Source organism: Momordica charantia (assembly GCF_013281855.1).
Source record: "Momordica charantia cultivar OHB3-1 chromosome 8 unlocalized genomic scaffold, Mcharantia_2.0 BLBB01000008.1, whole genome shotgun sequence".
Taxonomy (NCBI): Eukaryota; Viridiplantae; Streptophyta; class Magnoliopsida; order Cucurbitales; family Cucurbitaceae; genus Momordica; species Momordica charantia.
In genome coordinates this window covers 30,418,346-30,445,328 of record NW_028275166.1, presented here as the reverse complement: position 1 = coordinate 30,445,328, position 26,983 = coordinate 30,418,346, and the positions used below count along the sequence as shown (strand labels likewise).

The 26,983-nt window shown below is 33.7% G+C and overlaps 2 protein-coding genes and 1 long non-coding RNA gene across 9 annotated transcripts; all 3 read left to right on the top strand.

Moving 5' to 3' along the window:
• Positions 1-707: 707 nt before the first annotated feature.
• On the top strand, positions 708-17,582 carry LOC111020832 (homogentisate phytyltransferase 1, chloroplastic). Of its 7 annotated transcripts, XR_015792894.1 has the most exons (16): positions 708-932; positions 1,191-1,244; positions 4,838-5,106; positions 5,211-5,294; positions 5,408-5,482; positions 5,727-5,810; positions 6,289-6,378; positions 7,271-7,372; positions 9,396-9,491; positions 9,641-9,712; positions 9,813-9,908; positions 12,973-13,040; positions 13,173-13,244; positions 13,318-13,779; positions 14,154-14,258; positions 17,452-17,582. XR_015792894.1 is itself a non-coding variant. In XM_022297619.2 (13 exons), the coding sequence occupies exons 1-13, from the start codon at positions 881-883 to the stop codon at positions 17,491-17,493; spliced, it is 1,221 nt and encodes a 406-aa protein (XP_022153311.1). In that variant the 5' UTR covers positions 709-880; the 3' UTR covers positions 17,494-17,582. The 7 variants fall into 7 exon arrangements, 3 of the variants coding, with proteins under 3 accessions (XP_087983873.1, XP_022153311.1, XP_087983872.1); XR_015792893.1 differs by having other exon boundaries at positions 13,173-13,779; XR_015792892.1 differs by having other exon boundaries at positions 12,973-13,244.
• Positions 2,263-4,695, top strand: LOC148209909 (uncharacterized). Its single transcript, XR_015792895.1, has 2 exons — positions 2,263-4,158; positions 4,349-4,695. It is a non-coding gene; the product is annotated as an uncharacterized LOC148209909 (long non-coding RNA).
• Positions 17,583-19,399: 1,817 nt separating the features above from the next.
• Positions 19,400-25,990, top strand: ATKRS-1 (lysyl-tRNA synthetase 1). Its single transcript, XM_022297614.2, has 17 exons — positions 19,400-19,714; positions 20,028-20,109; positions 20,392-20,460; positions 20,569-20,734; positions 20,829-20,922; positions 21,547-21,632; positions 22,072-22,190; positions 22,260-22,322; positions 22,984-23,109; positions 23,204-23,486; positions 23,609-23,705; positions 23,804-23,960; positions 24,145-24,288; positions 24,375-24,443; positions 24,793-24,936; positions 25,063-25,117; positions 25,760-25,990. The coding sequence occupies exons 1-17, from the start codon at positions 19,605-19,607 to the stop codon at positions 25,777-25,779; spliced, it is 1,884 nt and encodes a 627-aa protein (XP_022153306.1). The 5' UTR covers positions 19,400-19,604; the 3' UTR covers positions 25,780-25,990.
• Positions 25,991-26,983: the final 993 nt, after the last annotated feature.

The window sequence follows — 26,983 nt, the reverse complement described above, 5'->3', positions numbered from 1 at the left end:
CAAAAAATATATTGAATGTAGTGTAAAGCACCATAGAAAAAAGTGAGAATCACCTCGCTTTCTATTTATTATGTTTGTTAAATTAAAAAAATTGATTTTAAGAAAATTTAGGTTGTGTTTGGGAGTGATGATACAAATAGTGATTTTGAAAAAAAAGATTTAAAAATAATTGATTTTTTAAAATCACCTGATACGTTAAAAATCAATTTTAAGTGATTTTTACAATGACAAAAATGATTTTGAGATGCCAAAATCACTCCAAACACACCCAAAAATAACTTTTATCACTTGTATTATGATGAAAAATCAAATTATACTTAAATATTTTTTTTCCAAATTCACTAATCCTATTATCACTCCCGACTATGATAATTATTTTTTAAAGTATCAAAACCAACGTTTTAAAAGTAAATGAATTAAAATAGATAAAAATTAAAAAATTTATGACCAAAATAGATATTTAAGCTAATTGGAGGGTTTTGTCAATACGTTCCATCCAACTTCTCCTACATTTTCATTAAGAAAAATGACACATCATCCATCTGTCACGGAAGATTAATAATATGAATTAAAATTACTTTTTAAAAGCAGAACAAGACAAATGAACTAATGAAAAAAAGAAAAGAAAAAAAACCAACAAAGAACAAAAGAGCATTTTAACCAAAAATAGTATCCTAATCAAAATAAAAAAGCCGAAAGGAAAAAAAAAAAAACTAATAATTTGGCAAGGCCTCTCTCAGGGTGCAAGTTCAGGTCCCGCAGAGTCGCTGTTCAGCGATTGGGAGAAGAAGAAAGAGCGAGGAAAACTCCTTCTGCATTCCTTAAAGCTTCGAATCTCCGCCATTTTCTTCTCATTCTGGAGTAGGAACCAGTATAGAAAATGGATTCCGTCTTCGTTAGAGCCCACCGAAGTTATATTACTCTCGCCACTGGTATGCCATTTTTTTTCCCTTCTAATCCAAGTGGTTTGAGACTGTTTCCGTTCATTTCAGCCTTAGATTTCTTCTCATGTGTTGAGAATCTTGTTTAGAATGGCGCATTTTCTTCTGGTTCGACTCTATTTTTTCGATGCTTTGATATTCCCTTTTCACTTGAGGAAAAGCCGGACGGTGTTATTTGTTAACCTGCACTACCGATCTCGATTGAAGCTAATTGCGATTCCTTGTTTTCGTTTGATTTACTGTCGATAGGCGGGAGTGGAAACGGCTGGACGAATCGTGACATCAACAATGCTTGGCTTCCAAGTATGACTAATTCGTCTTAGAATCCGTATTTTCTTTGCTCAATCGATTTTGTTTCTTGTTTTCTCTGTTATCTTTTAGTCCGTCAATGGCGCGTTCCTTGTCATTTTTGCTCGATTTTTAGAATTGCATGTTCGGTAGCGCAATTGAAAAGACTTAATCGCTGATTGTGTGAGTTGGAAGAGTTTAACTCGCGGAAGAAATTCTCCCGGCGGCGGGCACCCATAAGAGCTCGAAGGGGGTGTTTTAGAGTTGAATTTTATTTTTATTTTTAAAATTAAATTATAATTTTTCTTTTTTGTAAAAGGAAAATTAAATAGTATTTTCAATTGTATTGGAACCTCAATTTTTACTAGCCATTTAGTCGGAATTTTATAAGATTAATTTTTAAAGTATTATATAAAATTCAATTTAATTTAAAATTGAATTCTATAAAATTTCGATTTTACTTTTCAAAATTAAAAAATAATTTTTTTGTAGGAGCTCCAATTTTTACCAGCCACGGGGTCGGAATTTTAAAAATTTTATTTTAAAAAGTATTATATAAAATTTATCTGTGAATTGAACTTTTGGAAAGTTGCATCCTACTCCCATCAAACTCATTTTTAACTGATTTCTAAAATTTGAAATCTGAAAATTATCCCTTCTGAAAAAAAAAATAAATAAATAAAGAGAAGAATAAAACCTAGTTTTGGACTTTGTTTATGCAATTGAGATTACTTTTGTGCAAAAGATGATAAAACCTATGGTTGGTGAATAAATTTTTGTTAATTGAGTAAACTTTCAGTAATATATAGTAAATATAAATTGTTAGGTCTCCCTTTCAAGAATGATGATTCGTCTTTTTATGATTTTAGTGGTAGTATAATATTTTTTGGGTATAACGTCATAAATCATAAAGTACGAGATGAATATTCAACCTACGACCTCTTAAAGGAGGAGAAATACCTTCATGACTAAGTTATGATTAGATTGGCTAATATAACTAAATTTATTCTATAGTGCAATAATAATATTTAAAATCAGTGTTTGAAACTGAAATTTTAAGCTTAACTTAAAATATTGAAAGTAAGAATCAATGTTTTAAATTCACGATTATATGTTTTTCAATAAGATAATAGCTGTCAATATTATTGGATATCATTGAAAATTAAAGAAAATTTATGATAATGATGTAAAAACAGAAATATTTATCAATTATCAGTATTATCTTAGAGCTGTGTAGCCTCAATGAACTCTTTCTCGCTAAGATTTAGTTGTATAGCTTCTCCTTTTCTCCTTTTTTCTTTTAGTTAGTTTTATTGTGTTGTTATGTACATTTTTTTGGTCAAGATTGAAGGTTTTTCTTATAACTTCTGTCTTCTGTTGAAGTTGTCTTACTACTAACCATTTTCTCTTACATATTTGTTTATTAAAATACGAATTTGTATTTAATGAGAAGGAAATATCCCAAAATGTCTCGATAACAGCATGAACAAGTGAAGATTATGGATGTCTTTGAATAGTAAATTTCTATGTTGGAACCTCCAAATATCGGAGAACGGTGCTCTCGAACTACCAAATGTAATATAGGTACGACTGACACAAGTAAGGCACGTAGTAGTATATGTGTGCATGTTGGGCCATTGACAAGAGTGCTTGCATGCAAGTTTTTGGCCTTTTGTCATTGACTGGTAGCGCGTGGCTTGCCATGCTGTAATTGTGTGTCAAGTTCCTCACTAAAAAAGAAACTCGAGAATAGTGGAGAAAGTGAGAAAAAGTTGAAAAGAAAAAGATTATTTTATATACGTATGCGTATTTGTTTGTCTTTACGCATTGCGTGTACCTTCAATGACGCCACGATTCCTTTCAACTCTTTTATGAACTCGGAATGTTCACCATCATTGACAGCTCATTGCTTGAATATTCTTTTGGTCAAGTGGAATGTTTTCTTTTTGTAATTCCCTTGACATGGGTTCTCCCCTTTTTTGTATTTGTTTCCTCTAAAAAGTATATATATATACGCGTGTATTGCGTGTGTATGTGTCATAAAAGTGGGAAGGTTTGGTGGGATCAATTATACGGAAATATCTTCATATTCTTCACGTTTATAGAGCGGATTTTAGAAATATTGAGAGCAGAGACCTTCAGTATCTGCAAACCGATTCTTCCAGTACAGAATCTGAGATATTGTTATCTCATACTTTACATGTAAAACACTCTCCAAATAAGCTTATTTCCTTCACACTTAACGCCCATAAGGCTTAGGCTATGTTTCACGCCAAAGGATTAGATCAAGAATGGATATTCTCCTCTCTTTTCCAGACGTTGACTTAACATCTGCATGAATCATTTTGATTTAGGAAAGTTTTAGTACATCTTCTTTGCCTCCTCTAAACACCAAATGGGCTGCCTTTTAATTGCATATGGAAAATGCAACGTTCTCACGTTCTATTATTTTTTAATTTTTTTTAGTACAACATGTAGGTAGCGATGGATCGAACTCACAACCTTTTAGTTGGAGATATATGCCAATTACTGAACTAGGCTCGCTTTGACCTCATGTTATGTTATTACTCTCTTTGAAATGCTTTTCCTCTCTTACCGCTAGTGAGATTAACATATATGACAGATTTGATGTTGGAGTTTGAGTTTAACGATGAAAAATCTTCTTATGAGAGCCGAATTTTGTGCATGTTTTCCATTATCGTTGAAATCTAAATCCGACGTGGGGGTTCACGATATCCTTTGTTATCTCGGAGACGATTGAGATCAACAAAGGCACCAGTACAAAACCATGTTAAGTGCAAGGTTGAATTTTGCATTTATCCTTCAATTGAATCTGGCTTGTTCGTTGGTAGCCCAAACGCTTCAGATTTGCTTGCGTTGGTCATAAAGACGATCTTTACCTGACTTCAAGGAGCCTCTCTTCTGCAAGGTCTTGTAGAAAGTGTTGATCTCAAAAAATGCTTAGTGCTTATATGGCCTTTAAAGTTTGAGAGACATTAACACAAACGATAAAATTTAGAAAATGAATCCTCTTTGCTGTCCAAGTCCTAATTGGTTCTATGTGTGCAAGAACAGTTTAAAGGACCTTGATCACATCTATCTCTCTCGTGTTTATTCAGATGGTTTTCCTGGAGGAAGTTACTTGGGTTGTTCAAACCGTGTTGCTGCCTAAAGTCTGAAAAAAAATTTGTTCCTAGGTTTTTCTGCCTATAACTTTTAAGGACCATCAAATCTTGCTGCACGACTGGCGGTTGAATAGAAGGATATTTAATGATCATAAAAGAAGCACCGAAGAGGTGTGAGAAGTTGTTTGTTAGTTTTGTCTTCTTGGGGTCCAAACTTTTTCTAGTTGCTTTTTGAAGAACTGGAGACCTTTCTTTTGTAAATTTCATATATTGATAAAATTGTTTCCATCTCATAGTATTGGGATATACATTTACGGCTTCAGAAAGGAAGGTTGGTTTTTTGTTTGTTTGTTTGTCTTTTTTTTTTTTTTTTTGAAATTTGTAATTATGGCTCTTCTGTTGTTTTCTGATTTGAAAACGTAAAACATTAAAGTGAAGTATGAAGATGCTTAGATTGCTTATGCTTGCTCATCAATTTTGAAGGTCTGAGGCTTGGAGCATTAAAGATTCCAAAAACACAATGTAGTACGGAATCTGAATCACATCATCTCCAATGTGTCTTTAGAAGAAATCAGGGAAGATATACTTTATATCAGAAGAAAGACAATAGAATTCAAGTCAGAAAAGCAGCCTCTAATCAGCCTTTTGAATCCGAATCTGGAGTTTTAAGTCCCAAAAATTATAGTGACTCTGTAAAGGGTTTCTTGGATGCTTTCTACAGGTTTTCACGGCCACACACAGTCATTGGTACAGTTACGTTTTATAACTCATGTCCTTTTAAGTCAATAACTTAATTCTTCCATTTCATTCTTTCTGGGATATGTATCTTTAGCTTACGCTTTCCTTCCATGCACAGGCATTGAGCATTGTATCTGTTTCTCTACTAGCAGTTGAGAAACTATCAGACTTGTCACCCTTATTTTTAACCGGAGTGTTGGAGGTGATGTTTCAAACAAAATGTATAATTTGAATTCTTTTTTTTTTTTGTAAGGTATAATTCGGATTCTTTAGTGCATTTGTAAATATTTAACACATTTGCAAATCCTTTTCCAGGCTATAGTTGCTGCCCTCTTTATGAATATTTACATTGTGGGTCTGAATCAATTATATGACATCGAAATAGACAAGGTACTTCTATGTATTTATCCTATAAGAGCATATTAAATTAGGTCTGAAAAGCTTCACAACTTCTAGCTTTTGAAACTTAAGAGAGTATCCTATATATCAGCAAGCAAAATAAGATATCATATGATCTGACCTTCGGGGGATAACGTTTGAATAACAATAAAAGTGAAGCCTGACATATTGTTCTGTTCCTAATAGGCATCAAAGAAGACTTCAACTTAATTATCCTTACGTGTTTCCATTGCAGATTAACAAGCCATATCTTCCATTGGCATCGGGAGAATATTCTTTTGCAACTGGCGTTGCAATTGTTTCCACGTTTTCTATTATGGTATTACCTATTATCTATCACATCATTTACAAAACCCTCAGTTGAATTTTTATTTTACATTGGATTTCATTTGAACCACTTCAATCGTTATATAATATTTCTTTCAGATAAGAACATCATAAGCTTTCAGTTGAATTTTTGGAAGCTACTCTCTCTCATCAATGCCAACTAAGGAGCTTTCATTTTCCCCTCTTAATTGTTATTTTCTTTGACTTCAGCTTTGGTTTTGTTTTTCTTTGTTTTGTTGTCGTTTTTGTTTCCTTCACTCTTTCAAAACAATTTTTGTTCCTCTTAATTTATCAATGAAAAGTTATTTATCTTGTTTTAAAAAAAAAAAAGCTTTTAGTATGTTTCAAAAAAAAAAGGCTTTTAGTAAATATACTTCTTATTGTTATTTCCTTTGTGTATCTGAACTTCAATTAATTGGTGCCAAGATTCCTTTCTGGAACTATATTACTTTCCCAATGCTTTTCTACAGAGCTTTTGGCTAGGATGGGTTGTTCGTTCATGGCCATTGTTTTGGGCTCTTTTTGTCAGCTTTGTTCTTGGAACGGCTTATTCCATTGATGTGAGTGGGCTCCTTTATCTTATCATTTATTTCCAGCTTCTTGTCTACCATAAAGCCTAACCAAGCATGTTTTCCCTGTTGAAACTGGCTAATAGTATCTACACGCTAAAATTTTGATCTGATATATCATCATATGTAATGCAATCTTGCACAAGGTTTTAGGATGAATGTAATCTGATCTTATTAATAAGGAGTAGAAACCTATTTATAGAGGTTTCTGAAATAACAAACTAACAGTAACTTCAAGTTACTGTGCAGTAAAAGGAAAATACAAATGATCATAACCTACCAGCCACGTTTACAACCTTATAACTCAAACAAAGACATCTATGACTACATCAATATGGCTCATAAAAGAAGTTTAACCTGGAATATAAGTGAAACAAACTTCATTTAATATCTGTGTCATCTCGTCTTCTCAAATATCTATGTCACAGTTGGCCGATTCTTGGTTAGTTGATCTTCATAAACTAATCTTCACATGCAGGTATAAGTCTGGTCGCATTGTGTTAAGCTGATATTTGAAAGAAAATTTTGTTGTTCCCTGAACCTTTTATTGGAGTGTTGAAACTAATTTGTCCCAATAATATTATTGTCCAGGGTCCAAATGGGTAATCAATTTTAACATTCTTTTCCTCTTAATGACCGCAGCTTCCTTTCTCTCTCTTTAACCCAATAGAGTTGCTAGATAGGAGTTAGATCTGCAAAACTAACAAAACACATGAGTAATTTCTGAGGTATAGATTTTGAAAATTTATATGACCAAATCAACTATCAATGAAGAATCTTTTACTGTTGTTTACCAGTGACTCAGAGGACAAAACAAAGTGGTTTTTTGAAAGAAAATTGATTTTGATGAGCTTGATGGTCTTTAAATTTTCTGTTATTTCAGCTGCCACTATTGAGATGGAAGAGATTTGCTGTGGTAGCTGCTATGTGCATTTTAGCTGTTCGGGCCGTCATTGTTCAAATTGCTTTTTTTCTGCACATGCAGGTATAAGAGTATCTCTTATTTTGAATAAACAATGAATGAAACGATCCATGCTCCACCCATGTTGTGACTTGTTAAAAGTGCCTTTTAAATGTTTATTGCTATATGCTATTTTATGAGACTTGTCAATAAGGATGTATGTTGATATCATGCTCATAGGCCTTTACACGTTAACTGTTATCGATTGTTCTTGGAAACTAGATCACGGATGAGAGTATAGACTTGGATGATGACCAAGATACAACATGAAACCATTCATGGGATATGTAATTATCCAAAAAGTAGGCTTGGACATGTCGAGTTTCCGAAGGGACAAAAATTTAAATGTGCATAGATAACTAGATATATAAATTAAGACGGACATGGTGAGGACCCAAAAATCACGTTGAACCAATAGAAGCTGGTGGGACAAAGATTAGATAATATTTGAACGTGTAGAAATAGATTGATGGCAGATTACGCATACAAATTAAGTTTAATGAACAAAAGCACACATTGGAAAGGCTTAGATAAATTGAACATTAAGTTTAGCAAAGATGACTTATGTCAGAAATATGTCGAAAAGCCACGTTATCTAGATTTCGACTAGATAGAATTAGATGTGTACGCTGCAGACTAACATTAGACAGGATTTGAAATCTATATTGTAGGCTGATGTTAGATTTGGATTAGATAGGGTTTAACATGAATATCGCTGGCCAATGTTGGATTGATAGGGTTTGGAAATATATATTCTAGATCTTTGTTAGGTTAAGAATCAGATTGGATAGGATTTCAACATGTAAATTTCAGTTTATCATTGAAAAGAAGTTCAGTGCACGGTAGCTCTGTTCAATTTATAGATTAGATTAAATAGAATTCAAACGTGTCTATAGCAATTTATTCATATTAAAGATAAGGGAAAAAATTCATTTTCACTCGTACTTGGTGAGTGATTCAAATTTTACCTTTGCCTTCGAACAATAGTGAAATTAATACCTTCCTCGAACCCAAACTAGAAAATTATTGAAAAATCAGCCAAGAAATTTTTTGAAATTCAACCAGCAAAAACACCCAAAAGCAGCTACAAAAGTACATAAATTAAGCCACAAAAATACCTATATCCTACACCACATCAGAGAAAAAAAAAAGCCTAAAGTAGCACCAAAATGTGAAACTTTATAAAGATAAACACTCAACACAGTTATAAAAGCCAACATCCATAATAGTAATCTTGCTCGGCCACAAAATCTCACACTTTAGCCTAAATTTCCAAAAGTAGCATTCTTTAATTTCAAGGTTCAATTTTATGAAATTTTGTTTGGAAGGTAAAATTTGAGTCTCTCAATTAAGCATACGGATAAAAAGAAAAATTTCCCTAAAAATAATAAGTTCAACAATCTGAACCTGTGGTCTCACTCAAATATTAATGATTTCTGTTTAGGTATTCATGATCTCTCTCTCTCTCTCTCTCTACCTGTTGGTTATTCAGTAAAAACTTTAGAAGTAAATCATAAAGAATCCAGCAAACTAGATTTCAATGACGTGGTCAAAGTATTTGGTATCCATTATGTGCTGGACAGATGGGGTACCCAAACTAAATTCTTTGTGCTTGATAGCTGTCGAGTGATAGTTTGAGGTAGGGTAATAATCATCGTGAAAAGAGGAATGAGAATGGAAATGTATGTTCTGTATATATATATATGTGTGCGTGTGTGTATATATATATATATATTTATAAGAAACAATTTTTTTGATGGTCTGAAATTATGAAAGGGGAAGATACCTATCTAAGGGAGTTACAAAATAAGTCTCCAATTAGATAATAGATTAGAATAGCTGTAACGATGAAGAGGGGTGCATCTATACTATGATATAACTAATAAGACTATATATATTATTGAAAAAATTAGTATGTTCTCTAAATATTAGTAAGTTTTACACATTACTACATTAGCATTGGTGTTAAAAATTGTTTCTAAATTAATCTTCTTTGTTTGGTACACTTATATGTTTGAGGATGACTAATATGTTTCAATGTTTACAGACTCACGTGTTCCAAAGACCTCCTGTGTTTTCACGTCCCCTGATATTTGCAACTGCATTTATGAGTTTCTTCTCAGTTGTTATAGCGTTATTTAAGGTAACAATTAGTTTTCCACTTAAAAATGGTGGAAATAACTTGAAGTGACTTTCAAAAGTTCGTTTCTCATATTTAGTGTAATAATATTAACTTTTACACTACTCTTGCTTAATTGTTCTTGTAACTTGCTATTTACTTGAATTTGCTAGGATATACCTGATATTGATGGAGATAAAATCTTTGGCATCCGTTCTTTTACAGTACGTCTAGGACAAGAACGGGTTCGTGTTTAAGTAATTCAATTTTTTTTATGTAAAAAATCTTCCATATTGGAATGTAGTGTTAGTCATATATCCTAGTGTGAGGATTTCACTTTTGCAGGTGTTTTGGAGTTGTATTTCGTTACTTGAAGTAGCATATGGTGTTGCCGTTTTAGTGGGAGTTGCATCTCCCTCATTGTGGAGCAAGTGTCTAACAGTAAATCTCTGGTTTCTTTATCCTTGAAACGCATTCACTGACTGCATTAATTTTATTTCCTTGAATGTATTAAGTACCTAGAGAACTAAGTCTTCTTGGGAATTGAATTTAAAAACATTTTTTTGTTTTTTAAAAAGAGAAAAAAAACTGGAAACATGTTTGGGTCATTACTTTTAGTATTGTTTACTTTTGGTACGTTTTTACAGTGTTACAAGTAACTTTTTTTTTTCTTTTTTTTTGAATAAACGAAGTTATTTTTTCTTTTTTTTTAAAAATTTTGAGTTTGTGAACAATTATTTTTAGTTCGTAGAAACCTCACATTTACTAAGTTTTTTTTCTCTCTCTCTCTCTCTTTTGTGATTACTATTATCCTAGTTCAATATAAAATAGTTCTTTAAACACGTCTGCAAGATAAGATGCCAAACGATCATTATATTTCTGCTATATTTAATTTGATATACCTATAACTGGAAAATGAAAATAAAACAGCTATTAGCAAGTACAAACATTGCAAGTGTTAATTTGATGCTTTGTAATTTTTAAAAAAGATACAAACTTTTCACTGATATGAAAAGTTACTCCAAAGTAAAAACTCCCTTATGGAGCAAACAGCTATTAGTAAGTACAAACATTGCAGGTACTAGTTTGATGCTTTGTAATTTTTATAAAAGATACAAACTTTTCACTGATATGAAAAGTTACTCCAAAGTAAAAACTCCCTGCTGGAGTATCCAAGTATCCTTCCTATCTGAAAAATACAAGAAATCCTGAAAAAGAAAGTAATAACAAACCCTTATTGCAAAATTGTAAGAAAGCAATACAACTAGAAATGATCATACTTGCTTAGTAATTAATAAAATCCTTAGCAGTAGGACATCAAATAGCCGTTTGAATTCTTTCCTCCCAGCAAAGAATTCATCTTATTAACTGATACAATCATCAAATGAGTATTTTATATTATTTTTATATTATAAGAAGCACATTTTATTGAAAGAATGAAATATATATACAGGCGAACACCATACACCGTTATTAAAACCCTCCCCAAGGGAAGGGATCAAAGAGGGCCTTTTGAAAGTTTTTTGGGAATTTTACGAGGAATAAACCTATGTTTGTCTAATCCTGAAAAACGAAAATGCAAACCAGGTTAAAGACTATAGGCTGATTAGTCTTGTCACGAGCTTATATAAGATTATTGCTAAAACCCTAGCTGATAGGTTGAGAAAGGTCCCTCCCAACATCCTTACTGAGACCCAAGGAGCATTTATTATTGGGAGACAAATCTTGGATCTGGTTCTTATTGCTATTACTGAGGCAATTTATTATTATAGGAAGAGGAACCAGGAAGCTGTTTGATAGTATAAACATAATAGCAGTAACCTTTTATTGATAATTGTGGAAAACAGACTTTCGTGAGGTCTGAAGTCTCTCCCACATTTCCAAACAAATTACATAAGCCCTCATTCTCTCCCACATGGTTACTAAATACAAACATATATAACTGAATAACTTTCTATTATGGATAAGAGCTAATATAACCCCTATCTCTCATATAACTAACTGAGAGATAACTTCCTCTTACAGAAATTAACATAAAATAACATAGGAATGCATAGTAATGCTTACTTATAACTTTTACTGATCCCTCAAAACATCCTTTCCTTTGTTGGTATTGTGCCTAGCATATATGTGATGTATAAGTGGCCTATCAATGTTATTTTCAAGATTTGTTTTGAGAAAGCTTATGACCATGGAGATTGAGATTTCTTGGACAAGGTTTTATGGCAGAAAGAAGAGCTTGTTTGGAGAAGGGAGGTTCCTTTAATAATTTGAATCGTTTGCTTTCATTCTGAGTGCATTTCGGGTCAAAAGATTAATAGAGGTAAAAGAAGTTCGCATTTGGGATTAATAGAGGTAGGGATTAACTTTGAGTCTTCCAACCTTCTCTCTTGGGCCTCCTTGGTAAGGTGTGAGGTGCTTGACTTTCCGTCCTCCTACCTTGAGCTACCTTGAGCAATGGAAGTTAAGAAATGATAGACCACCTATCTGCATTGCTCTTTTGCTCATAAGGAGGTCTTTCGTTCTTGAACAGATGGGGGTTTCTCTGTGTCTCCTAAGTTGATAGATGACTTTATTTTGGAAGGCTTTGGTGGAGCTTCTTTTAAAGGCAAGGTTTCGGTGTTGTGGAATTGCGTGGATAGAGCCTTAATTTGGCTTTTGTGGAAAGAAAGTAATAGTAGGCTTTTTGAAGATAAGTCGTCCTCCTACGATTCTTTTTGTTTGAATTTACAGCATCCAACTTCTTGGTGGGCTACTAACCAAAAATTCTTTTGTAATTACAGTTTACACATGATAGCAAATGATTGGAAGATAGTGATTGACTGATTGTATAGTCCTTAGGGGGGAGGGTGATCTCCACCTTTCTTATCTTAAAAAAAAAAAAAGAGGGGAAGAGAGTGGTTTTTTATGGAAAAGATTCATAAGTATCTATTTGTGGAAAAACTTTCTTCTCAAAAGGAGGGAGACTCACCTTATTCGGGCCATTTTAAGGGGATTCCTACTTGCTTTCTGTTCCTTTTCAAAATCTTGGTATTTGTGAGCAAAAGTGTGGAAAAAATTATGAGGGATTATTTTGGGAAGTTCTTGAGATGTTACGTTGGGGCTGGTTTCAATACTTATTTTTGGGAGGATGATCACTAGGTGGGAGACAAACCCCATTGCCTTTTATTCCTTCATATGTACCATCTTTATAATATGAAGGTTTATTTGGTGGCCTCTGTTTTAGCGTCAAGGGGAGTTTATCTTCCATTTTGCTGGGTCTCAATCACCCTTTGACGGGGAGGGAGACTTTGGAGGTTTATGTCTTGCTTCTGTTGGTCAGGGACACCCATCTCTTTTGAGGGGGAATGATTCCGGGGTTTGGTTCCCTAGCCTTTCTAGGAATTTTTCCTATAGTTCTTTTCTTCATTCAATGAGTGTTCCCTTGATTTCGCCTTTTGCCTCTCTGTTTACCTTGCTTTGGAAGGTTAAAATTCCTTAAAAGATCAATTTTTTTGCTGGGTAGGTTTACCTGCAAGTCTACACCTTGGACCATATTCAAATGCGCTCTTCCTTCCTTTTGGGGCCGTAGTGGTGCGTGCTTTGTAGAAGTACCTCAGAAGATCTTGATTACATTCGTGGAGGTGTCAGATTCCTTGAAATACAGATTTTCCTCCCTTTAGGGATATGGGAAGACTTCAGACTTGTTTCTTTGCTATTTTGTAGGGTATTTGGCTCGAGAGAAATAATAGATCTTTAGGGGTTGAGAGAGGATGTTGATTTACCACCTCGCTGCGGGTTAGTTTCTAAGATTTCCTTTGTAATCATCAGTTATGTATTATTCTTTTTGAATTGAAGTTCCTTTCTGTAGGTGGGCCTCTTTTTGTCAGGGTTGGTTTTTTTAATGCCCTTGTTTATTCTCTCTCCCCAATCAGCAAAAGTGACAGCCAAGCCAAGACAATAATTGGAGCTCCAAAACAAAGCCATAAAAGAATATTGTCCGGCACCCTATCATTATATTGTATAAAATATATATTGCTCCACATTCTGTCAAATTTTCCAATTTCTCTCCAACCATACTTCCCACTAAAGGGTTCTTAGCCGCATGATGAAGCTATAAATTGCTCTGTCCTTGAGTGGTGGCCACAGAAACCAGAACAGGACAATCTTTGACAAGATTGAGCTGCACAAGGAACCAGCCAAATAAATTAAGAAGCTTTCTCCATGGTTCCTAAGTGATAGGACAGGATAAGAAAAATGTGGTAAGTTTACTCTGAATTGCTTTTGCAAAGGAAGCAAGGGCTTGGTCGAAGAGGCAAAGAAGGATATCTTGGTATAGTTTTCTCTTGAGTGTTGACACTTCCAAAAGCTAAGGAACGAATAAAGAATTTAATTATTTAGGGTGTATTTGTGCAAGCTGGGAAGTTCAATGACTTGTTTGGTTTCGTTGCATCAAATTAGAAATCTCTTGATAACATTTTTACAAATTACTCTTCTGTGACCCCATTTATTTGGATACTAATTGGATTTTTTTTTTCTTTGTTAAAACTATGGCTTGGATATGGTGAAGCCTTATCTTCCATTCATTTTTCAACTCTCTCCTATTAATTTAGTTTTTCCTTCCTGTAAAAAAAGTAGTAAAAAGTATTTACTGAAGTTCTCCAAAATTAGTAAGAAGTTAAGTTACTATCTCTGTTCATTTTTTAGGTTTTTGGACACGTCTCTTTGGCTTTAATTCTCTGGATTCGTGCCAAATCAGTTGATCTGAAGAGCAAAGCTGCCATAACATCCTTCTACATGTTTATATGGAAGGTATGCCGTAGGAGCTTATGTTTCTAACTAAATTAGGAGTTCATAGTTAGATTATTGCTAATCCATGATTCTAAGCTGCTCTGTGGGGTTTAATTTTATCATTTATATTGTCTTACCATCCTCATCTACGAACATGAGAACAAGCTTTTATAAATGAGGTCTACGTCTAACATGTGGTCTAGTAACTTTAAAGTCGAGATAGAATGAGTGCTAAAATGAATTTAAGGTCTCTTCGAAGTTCATACTGTTGGACTAAAATTGACTTAATGAATCTTTGATGGCTTTAAATTCACTTTTGACACAAATGAAGGCTTCATTATTAGGAAAAGCTAATTCCTGAAGAATGTGCTCCTTGTATTTTTTTAAATGCTTTTGGTGCTATCTTAGTCATATAATCTTTGGTCAAAGTCATTATGTTCCTTGTGAAGCACGTTCAAACGTCAATAAAATGACGAGGTGATTTTAATTCTGTGAGAGATTTGCTTAGAATCTACCAACTGTGTAAGAACCCTAGAAACTTTTATGGCAGGTTTGGATGATGTTAGCTTTAACCTAAAAAAACTTCTTACATTTTTCTTTGATACCTGAAAATTTCCTGAATTATTGAACATCCATGTTTGAGATTGGAAACATCGGCTGCATACCATATTTGAATATCAGGGACTCTAATATCCCAGTAGATGACGTTCTGCCCTTTGAACTCATGGCCTTCCCTTAAAATTTACTAGTTAATCTATCCAAATTTCTTGAAAAAATGCATATTGATAAATTGAGTTTGTAAACTGACTAAATATGATAGAATTACATACCTATTCTATCCACTAACATCGTATAAGCACCCACAAAATGGAGGACAAATAAGTAATAGCTCATAATAGTAGGCTCCTAATAAGTAAGGTTCTGTTTAATAATGATTTTACTTTTCTATTTTTATTATGCTCATTAATTTAGAAATTTCTTTGATTAGTTTTCAATTTTCATAAATATTCTTGAAATTTTGGCCAATCTAGAACACTAAAAATAAAACATTGGAAATTATTTTTTTAGTTTTTAATATTTGGTTAGGATTTCAAAAATGTCTGAAATGTAGATTATAAAATGAAGAAAATTGTTAGGGAGGGGATCTCTCATCCCCCTACACTTAAGACTGTTTTTTGTTGCCTAAATACATATGTTCTGTTTCCTATAAAAAAAGTTGAAGAAAATTGTTAGTAAGAAAGTATAACTTTTAAAAACAGAACACTGAAAACAGAACAGAATATTGATTCTAATCACTAATGTTCAACCTGTAACTCTCCCTTAAGCTAGAGTATTTATGTTTAGTTGTGCCTAATTTGTTATGGACTATGGAGGTAGTCAATCCTCACTCCATTTAGATTCTTAAACTTTGAGGAAGTATTCAACAACAATAAGTCTTTTGTACAAAATAGACTACGAAGTTGCATGATTGCCTAGCTAAGTTTTCCATACAAGCTCATGGACCTTGTTTCAACCCATATAAGGACTTGCAAAGACGTTGTGTTGTCCCGACTCCCATTCATCTCCAAACAACAAACTAAGAGGTAGCTTCATAGAAACCTTCTGAAGATCACTATGAAGAATTGTGTTCTTAAATAAACTTAGCAATAGGATGCAAAATATCATAATAGTCAACCCATAAGTTTGAGAATAGCCTTCGGCAACAAGACATATTTAGAATTCAGAAATGATCCATGTGGATAGACTCTAAGCATCCATTTTTTGTACAAGATATGAACTTTTCATCGAAAATATGAAAAGGAACAAAAATTGTTCAAAGATACAAACTCTTGAACGAGCGAGAGAGAAAAACTAAAAGAGACAAAGATTCCTAAAGAGAGCATTTAAAGCGAACAAACGGGAGCAATAAAGGCCGCCACCCAAAACAACCTAACAAAAAGGATGAAAAACTAGAAATCTAAAAGGGATGCTTTAAACTTCAAAGGGGTGCTTTAAACTTCGCTAGGCAGAAACTATCCACCAATGACTTGCCTTTTCCTTGAGACTACCCAAAAAGAGGACTCCACTTCACTGCAACCCAGAAAAATTTCATCCAACTCCAAACTAAGAGGAATTTCCTGCTTGATACCAACAAGGCATAATCGCAGAACGAAATAAAAACAAAAACAAGAATCAAGAAAAAGTGTTGCCCCCAAACGAGAAAAGAATCAGTGATGAGTCAGACATTACAATATCCCTAAAAGCTTTCTTTAGAGATCAAAATTTTAGGTACCATTATCATCTCTGAGGAATTCATCTCTTATGTCATAGCACTTCACCTTTCGGGATAAGATAAAGCTTGATGAAAGTCTTAGAAATAGGCATGAAATCAGAGATGCAACAAAGGAACAAGAAGGAGCTGACGGGACGAGTGATTAATAGAATAAGTACCATAAAGTTTACCTTTGCGAAGAGATATTGCAAGTTCATCATTTGGTACTAGCTAGACCTAGTGATGAAGAATCTTTTTATTGCACGATATTAATATACATCAAGAGGGTCCTGTCATTTAGAGTAGAAACATGGCGAGAAGAATAAATGGACTCTCCCCTTTACAAGAGTATAGATAAGTAAGCTCTCATCCTTTGTGCGACTTATACATGAAGATGGTGAAGAGAAGAGAGTATTCTTAATAAAAGCTAGATTTTTGACCACTATAAGAAATATATCTCAACTACATTTCTTTAAACCAAACTATTATGATGTGTATTCAGAAAGTATAGGCCATTCGGCATAGTTTGTTATTTACTAATTATGATTTTGATCTACATTTGAGTGGTGAATTTCGATAGGCAAAGTTGAGGTCCCTTGTCTGATAGCCAGCTCTAGTATACTCAATGTCTTGAAAGACCGGTCTCTTCAAGTTTCAATGTCTCTAACATTGAACTGGGTGGAGTGATTGAATGATTGAATAATTGAAAAATGATATTATTCTAAGATCACGCATTGAGTTTCTGGTAGAGCTAGGACAATTAGGTCTACTCGTATTTATCTGTTGTTTCTTATTCTTAATAGTTGAAGTCATTTCTTTCAGTTTTATTTGGTTTTTGTTGCTGTTTCTGTTTTGGATCTCTTTGATATGGGCCTATTTTCCATTATATATCCCTTCATCTGTTATTTGAAAGGAAAAAAAAAAAGCTCTCTTCTGACTGTATAATGTTGTTTCGGTGTGCAGCTCTTTTATGCTGAGTATTTGCTGATACCGTTTGTTAGGTGAGAGAGTATGTTGAAATCGTGTGTTATACAAACTCGTAGTTAAAATTGTATTAGTTTTATGGATAAATATAGCTCTGCCAAATTCCTTTATTTGTCTTGAAATTGTATTCTTTATGAAACTCCATTTCAAGTATACACCAAACAACCATAAATCCTCTGTCAAAAAAAAAAAACATAAATCCAGGTAGATAAATAACAGGCATGAACCAACCACTAAGAATGACAGTTTCTAAGGGTCAGTTCAATATGACTCGAATGGTAAACAGTGTTTTCTTAAAATTAGTGTTTCGTTTTAGAAAGATATCTGTCTAAATTGATTTCTATCACTCAATTTAACGAATTCTGTAGCTATTATGAGCTTAGCTCAATGATAAATGATATATATTCTCCCATGAGCTAAATGATATATATTCTCCCCGAGGTCAAACTTTTATACCTCCAATTTGTATTAAAAAAAAATCTAACGAATTTGTACATAGAGCTTGTATAATTATGCAAATATAAAATGTATCTTTTGGAACAAATCTCAGCCACACATTGAAATAAGCTCGAGGGAAAAAAAAAACCTATAGGAGGAGCATTCATATGGATAAAAATAGATTTAAATAAAATATTTTATATATTTTCTTCATAACTAATGCACTATAGTTTTGATTTAGACAATTCAAAGTCTGTTATACGTATTTTTATACCTTTCAAAATAGAACGTTTAAAACGCTACAAACAATTGGAGCTAATAGCTATGTCAGCCCATCAAATTTAATTTTAGCAAGGGGTTTAACTTTTAATTTTATTTTGGGAGCAAGCGATGCATGCAAGATCAATAAAAAGAATATTTACTCTATAATAGATGTCCATTTGAATTTCATTAAATTTTCTATTGGTTGTAAATGACATAACCTTGATTAATAGAACTATTAAAATCGCATCACGAGACAAAATTTATGCATTATTGACCTTTTAAAGTTTCGATAGCATTTGAAGTAATTAGGAGAGAATCTTAACATTTTTTTTTTTTGGGTTTGATGAATAAATCTATTTAATTTTTTAACATATTCATTTTCAAAATTTGTTCATGAGCTGATTTTAAATGTGAATTAATGTAACCAACATTAACTTAGCTTCGTGTATAATCAAGTGTCACCTATAAATTTGGAATTCTTTTTCATATAGTATCTTTCTCGCACAAATCAAATCCTATTTCCTCATTTTTGGGATTGATTGGTTCAACCACAATCTTGATTGAGATAATGAAGTCTTATTAATATGCAATTGTGTTATACTAAATAATACTTGTTGATGCCTGTTTTTGGGTGTGGTTTACTTAGGTACAACACAGGCACCACTAACGTCCCCGTCTTCAAAACTGCTTCCTGCACACATAAATCTAATATCGGTATGATAACTAAAATATTTTATTGGTAAATAGTAAATATATTAGTAACAATTTTTAAATTGATTCAATTTCTAAATTTGGTATCACATATATATTCGAACCCATCATAAAAATATGGAATACAATTATATTTTTTTATCTTATTTTTTTTTTCAAATTACAGACCAAACGCGTCTTATGTCGCCGTTTTATTTTTATTTCTAGTGGTAGATAAAAAGCTCTCAACTTTTTTTTAGTACAACAATTCGAGGATACGAGGGATCAGACTTCCGACTTCGAAGAAAGGAGTTATACAAATTATGATCGAAAATTCATGCACCAAAATCTCTCAAGTTATTTAGTATAGTATATATACAAATTACAACGTGTAGATGTTACCTAAGGTAAATTTCTAAGCGATGATATAATGAATGAACTGAGTAATAAAGTCAAATTACTTTATTATAAAAGAATTGACTGAACAGTTAATTTTATTTAATTTAATTTTTCCATTTCCTTTTCCCCCACTCTTTCGAAAAAGTGGGGTAGTCTCGTCTTCTCTGTGGAAAACCCTAAAACCCACTCCCAACTCCCAATTCTTTCTCTTAGAATAATCATTTCCGGCTCGGCGGCGAATTCGTCCTCCTCACATTCTACTGTCTTCGCCTTGCACTCCAAGGAATTTTCGTGCTTTTTAAGCTCTGCCCATTACAGCTTCGACCGTTCATTGTGTGAAAATGGCGGGTTCGATTGAAGGAGCTGCCAAGGCGGTCTCTGATTTAGCGTTGGGTTCCGCTTCTGAAACGCCCGACTCTGCTCCAAATGCTGAAGAAACTATAAGCAAGAAGTAATGGTTTCCTTGTGTTTTTGTTCATTGGTTCGTCTTTAGCTATGTGTTTGGTTTGCTGGGAAGTGAAGGAAAATTATCAATGACAAGTTTTGTAGAATGGATTTTAGTTTTCTTTTTTCTTTTCCCCACTCTTGTATGGGCATGGATGTTCGTCGGTCTAATCTTAATCAGTAGAGTTTTCTCTGAGGTTCAGTTTGATTGTTTCCTTCTCATGCATTAAATTTTATTGGTAGTTGGTTATTTTTTAGTCAAAATGATTTTTTTTTTCCTTTTTTTGAAGTTTTGAGGGTTTAACTTTGAAAATTTTCAGTGCACGCAAGAAGGAATTAAAGATGAAGCAGAAGGAAGAGGAAAGGAGGCGTAGGGAGGAACTGAAGGAGAAAGCGAAACAGGTACTGGCTGTCGCGAATGGAACGACTAAACACATAAGTGTTTGTAGTATCAATTAATTAAGAATAGACCATTGTGAAATGAAAGTGAATTTCCGTGGAGCAGTATCCATACTCGTTTGAGATTGTCAAATACAATAGTTCTGGTTGCCTGTCGGCTCAACGGCCATGTTTACATGAAAAGAAATGAGTGATGAATTCTGGTAGCCAAATAAAATGCTATAATGCTATTTTTAACTACCACTGTAGAAAGGTCTTCGTGACAAAAAAATATTTTTGTTCCAGGAAGCATCTTTGTCGAGCTCCCAGAATAAGAAATCCGCAGCCGTGGATGATGAAGAAATGGATCCCACGGTATGACCATTATGTTTTTCTTTCTGTATTTGGACCGATTCTGTTTCAGATCTTTTAAAACGGTAGCCAAACTGATCCTTTTCCCCCCAATTGGTTTGTGTTTTGCAGCAATATTTTGAAAATAGGCTGAAATATCTTGCATCTTACAAGGCAGATGGTAAAAATCCATATCCTCACAAGTTTCAGGTCTCAATGTCTCTCCCTGAGTATATAGAGAAATATGGAAGTTTAAACAATGGTGATCATCTTGAGGAAGTCTTGGTATCTCTTGCCGGTACTTAGAACCAAAACTTCTACCTTTTCCATAATTATTTTTTTTGATATCCTTATAATTTATTGATCTCTGTGTTTTTTTCTTCTCATTTAAGGGAGGATAATGAGCAAAAGATCATCCTCCTCGAAGTTGTTATTTTATGATCTGCATGGTTGTGGAGCTAAAATCCAAGTTATGACTGATGCACGGTATGGAACAATTTTCTCTCCTTGCTTTAAAATGTTCGTTCTAATTCTGAATATTTGATTATATGGTCCTTGGCACAACTGTACATGAACTCCACTTAGTGGTCCAAGGCTTCATTTTTCTTTATATTAAAAAACTGTCAATGTATTTTCTTAGTTATTGATCGTCTTTCCTAATGAACTTCTTAGTAGCCTTTTCTTTTCCTTAAAAAAAAAACAAACCGTTTGATTACACAAGCTATGTGTCTTTCCCATTTCACTTTCCTTTCTCTTGGAGAATTTCCATTTTCCACTTTCAGGTTTACTGTATCTTCTATTTCAGTTTTTACCTGCACCATTTTGGTTTATTATTTACCTTCTGTTTTCATTTTCCACCCTTCCCCATTAAAACCATAGATAATGGGAACCCCATTATTTTGCACTAATGCTTTAGGGCTCATATAACGTTTTTGTTGGAGGAGAGTCTTAGGTCCAATCTTTTATGAGTGTAATGAAGTGCATGTGCATCAAAGTCGCTGTCATGGCTGATTTTATGTTCTATCCATTTAGACTTACTTGGTTCAATGGTTCCTATTTTGTTCTTCAATTCAGTACAAAGGTTATGATATTTCCATTTTAATGATGCAGTAACTCAGAGCTAGACGAAGCTGAATTTGCAGGGTTTCATGCCAGTGTGAAGCGTGGGGATATTGTTGGTGTCACTGGGTTTCCAGGTTGGGCTGCAAAGATTACCTATTCACTTTTCTTTACTAGTATTTTCCCTTAATTTGCCATAAGTTTAGTTTATGATGTTGGTCTAGATTTGTTAAGATGAATACATGTTTCTTGCATGGGAAAGGAAAGAGGGAGGAACTTGATCTGCAACATAGAGTTTTTGTCCATTTTGGTCTCTCGGTTCTAGTGTAGATAATAAAACTGTAGTCAGCCGCCTCCCCTCTGAGAAATCCAAATAGCAAACCTTTTATAATTCAATGCTCCTGAAAATCCTATGGCCTTTTCTTTCTTGAGCTCTTCATGTCTGTGTTACATGACTTTTACGAATAAAGAAAATCTATTGTCTAGAAATAAGTTTGATAAGTAATATGAACCCTGAGAGGTGGGTTTCTTTTTTTTTTTTTTTTTAATTAAAACTTAATACGTTTTATTCTGCAGGAAAAACAAAGAGGGGAGAGCTCAGTATCTTTCCAAAATCATTCATTGTCCTTTCTCACTGTCTACATATGCTGCCAAGGCAGAAGGCAGGTCCTGGTTCTGAGAATGCAAATTTGAAGGTGAGTTAAGACAGTTTCTCTTTCTAGGTTTTTTAGATGAGTTCTCATGACGTTCTCATTTTGGTGCAGAAAAATGACGCATGGGTCCCAGGTTGTACGAGAAATCCTGAAACCTATATTTTAAAAGATCAGGTACATTTTCTACTTGTGGCATTCCCTCCTTAGAAACCTCAATACCCTTAAAAATTCTCCTGTCCCTCTCGAGCTACCCCCAAAACCTTCTACCCCAAGAAAATTTTTAGCCTGTTTGTAGAACATTGAATATTGGGGACTGCATAATTCGGCTCAGCTCTTAAATTTCAGGTTTATGGTCATATTTTCTGAAGGTCTGACCTTGGGATTTAACATGTCTACTTGAATTTGAATCTAGCATTGAGTTTTAAGGTTGCATAAGATTTGTGTCAAGCACATCAATTTTCTTGGAAGTGACTTCAATTCTGGTACATATTTTGTGAACACTAAATGAGTTCTATGTTGTTTAAGATTTGTGTCTAGCACATAAAGTCATTTAAATTCTGTAATCTTTGGACATCATCATTGGGTTTTTAAGTAAATTGTAAATTAATCATACATTCAGAGGTTCCATCGTATTGCATGTTTTGAACTTGTGTACAGCTTGTGTTTAAGTTAAACATCTTGATCTTCCTGGTTCATGTATTTTCTTTCCAACCATAAACTAACATCTTAGCTGCCGACTCTGTTCCTGAATTGAATTTTTATCCTTGATTATAAATTTCAAGATTATACTCTTCCAAATATTATGGTATTGACACGTTCAATTTTCTTATTCCAGGAAACTCGTTATCGTCAACGATATCTGGATTTGATGTTAAATTTGGAAGTGAGGCAAATATTCAAAACCAGAGCTAAAGTCATCCAATATGTTAGGAAGTTTCTTGACGATCTTGACTTTTTGGAGGTTTGTGTACTCTTGACAATTGTAAATTAATGGTTTTGGATGAAATGTACCAGTACTTTTTTCATTATCTTTTTCTTAACGTTTTAACTATTAGGTTGAAACACCAATGATGAACATGATTGCTGGAGGAGCAGCAGCCCGTCCATTCGTGACCTACCATAATGATCTTAACATGAAGTTGTTTATGCGTATTGCACCTGAACTCTATCTTAAGGAGTTAGTTGTTGGTGGATTGGACCGTGTTTATGAGATAGGGAAACAATTTAGAAATGAGGGTATTGATTTGACTCATAATCCTGAGTTCACCACATGCGAGTTCTACATGGCGTTTGCAGACTACAATGATTTGATGGAACTCACTGAGAAAATGCTAAGTGGTAATGATAAAACTTGGGGATGTTAGATGATGCATGTTAACTTCTTTGGTTTCTCTGCCATTGCCTTTCCTAGTTTCTGTATTTATCTTGTATCTATTCTGACATTGTTGAATCTGAAATAGGGATGGTGAAGGAACTCACCGGGGGCTATAAAGTTAAATATCATTCAAATGGGCTTGATAATGATCCGATTGAGATTGACTTCACTCCCCCTTTCAGGTCTGTCAGCAATAATTTTGTTTATAATGTGGATAAACTTGCACCATATTGAACATAATCTTATTTGGGGTTATCTTGAATTTTTTACCGCACTTCAGGAGGATTGACATGATAGAAGAATTAGAGAAGATGGCAAATCTCAATATACCCAAGGACTTGTCAAGTGATGAAGCTAATAAGTATCTTAGAGAGGCATGCCAGAAGTTTGAAATCAAATGCCCTCCACCTGAAACAACTGCTCGCTTGCTGGATAAAGTAATAATCTTGATCGTTTGTTTTTATCTTCTGAAGCTAATTTTGTGTAGATAAGAAACGTTATAACACAAGGAAAAGGGAAATACACAGAAATGGAAGATGAGTAGCTAATCTTATTTCTGGAACATGCATCCAACTATTACATTTTTTAATGACAGTATTTTTAAATTTATTCTTTTGGCAGCTTGTGGGGCACTTCCTAGAGGAAACGTGCGTGAATCCTGCTTTCATCATAAACCATCCTGAGATAATGAGTCCTTTGGCAAAGTGGCATAGATCAAGACCGAGTCTAACCGAACGTTTCGAATTGTTTATCAACAAACATGAAGTAGGCTACCAAAACTTAACTATAATTAGTTTTCTGTTCTTTCTTCCTTCATGCTTCTGCTATTAACATTTGATTGCTATTCTCAGGTATGTAATGCCTACACTGAATTGAATGATCCTGTTGTACAACGCCAGCGGTTTGCTGAACAACTCAAGGTATCATACACTATAATATATACACAATCACAGTATTGAGTTAAAATCCTTAGAAATTGTGCATTTGGTTTGTGATCCGATAATAGGAATTAATTAGGAAAACTGATATTCTATATTCTCACTGTTTTTAATGTGTTTGCTGGCATATTTAGAATATGAAAACACTGAAAAGATATGATTATCGTTTTCAAAATTTTCACGTTTTGAGTCACAAAATCCAAATACTGGTGTCAGAAAATATAAATTCACTTCATGTGATTTAATGAATCTGAAGAAGTCATCCTAAGTGTTAATTTATGGAAAAAATTGACGATTTGGTTTGATTTTATTGTACTTGTTTTTCTAACAGGATCGACAGTCGGGTGATGACGAAGCAATGGCTTTGGATGAAACGTTTTGTACAGCACTTGAGTATGGATTGCCTCCTACCGGTGGTTGGGGAATGGGCATTGATCGGCTAGCTATGTTGTTGACGGATTCACAGAACATCAAGGTCTGTGCTTCACCTCTGTTTTCCTTTTTCTGTGGCCGCCTGCTCTAATGGCAGCTTGCTTCTGGTGATGCCGATGCCCTACTCTCTAAAATCTCTTATTTTTGAACTGTTCTTTTGGTGAAACAGGAAGTTCTCCTCTTCCCAGCCATGAAGCCTCAAGATGAACCACCAGCTCCCAAAGGTACATACTATATAATTCCTTTGTCTCTTGCTACTAACTTATTCTGGTTCAGTCCTGAATTTATTTTGTTTCTATCTGACACGGCTAAATATCTCTATTTAAAACTGGACCGTTCAATCTTATTATTTATGCCACATTTAATAACTATTTTGTTTCTTTTTTTCCGGTTAAAATTAAGCTTATTTCCACCTATGTATTTCTATGCGATTCCTTGAAATCTTAGGCAAAATTTTAAAACTAAAATGAGTAGTTTTTGAAAACTTGTTTTTGTTTTTGAAATTTGGTTTAGAAGTTAAATTTGTTTTTAAGAACAGTGAAATAACATATCAAAGAAATTGGGAGGAAGCAAGTCTAATTTTTAACAATAGAAATAAGAACGAAATGATTATTAAACCGGTCTTTATCAATCATCAATGGCCCTTGCTTTGTTTTTGAGTGCTCAGACACAGCATTTATTAGATTTTGGGGGAAGGAAATGTATGGCTTGTTAATCCTATAGCTCTGCTCAAAACGAAATAATTGTTTGCTTTTCAAAACTAAACTGCATTTTCATTAGTTAAGGCCTGATTTAGGGGAGATCTTAATCCTTCATGTGAGAGCTTTTTTTTCTGATAATACCTTATTTTATTATTTTTTTTTCAGCCCCAACTGCTGGAGCATAGGGATTTCAATTTAAATATGAGGGAATCCAAGAGGTGGGTTTGCCCATTATGCTGTTATTCTACAAGTAAAAAGTTTTGGGTTATATTATTTATCCATTCCTCCTCATGGGGGCATCGTTGGAGACATTTTTTTTTTGAGATTTTTCTCGTCTTCTATAAAAAATTTGTGAATGCATAATTAACTAATTTGATGCCTTAAATTCTTTTGACATGCTTATGATTCTTGCATTCTATTTTTGTTACCTGGATATAACGCATCCAACTTTTACTTCAAAAAATAAAACAAAATCGAATACTTAGAGAATTATGTTTTTATCTTTGGGATTTGGATTAGGAATTTATTTACCAGTAATCACCATGGAAGTATGGATACTACTTTCAAGTTTGCTGTGTCAGTATCATCTTAAAAATAGTACCAGCATTAAAGATGGAGCAATTACTTTAGTAGCACTAGAAAATTTCTTCCAAATAAACTAATTTGATTGTTCAATCAATTGACAAATAAGGGTCAGGTTTTGATAAAATTTTTTCTTAGTACAACAAAGTGGGATACAGTGATTTGAATTTTCAATCCCAAATAGAAGTTTTGGATAGAATTTTAATTAGATATTTCTATAAAGGAAGAAAAAAAAAACACAAATGGGGCCTGAATACATCAGACTGTTACTAGAAAACATGAAAGAAAATGGTTCTAGCATTGAACCCAAGAACTTCCCATAATTGAAACAAGTCTCCCATTTTGGCAAGTTGAATATTCATAAGATCATAGAAAGGGGAAAACAAAGCATTTTAATCAGAATTTCTCAGTTATTTTTACTCTAAATGCCTCTAAATATTGTCTCAAATTTTGACTGGCACCCTATAAAAACATGCCGTTCTTCTTGGAAGAAGTCTAGTACTACGAGAGTGCATACTCTATTTTGTTTACAAAATAAATTATAGGAGTGAATTCTAATTTTTTTTCCTTATATATATCTGTGAGTGTTCGGACCAGCTTATGTGCACCTCGACTAATCTCACAGGACAATCGCTTGACCCTACAATATTTGGTGTCGGGAAACACATACAGTATTGCCATATTACCATATATTTTCCCCTACTCCCTAGGCATTTTTAGAATGTTGCATCAGTGAGGTTGTAGAAGAAAAGAACACAATCTCTGAATAAAGTTAATGGGCTAGTTGTGAAGAAGTTGACCATGTTG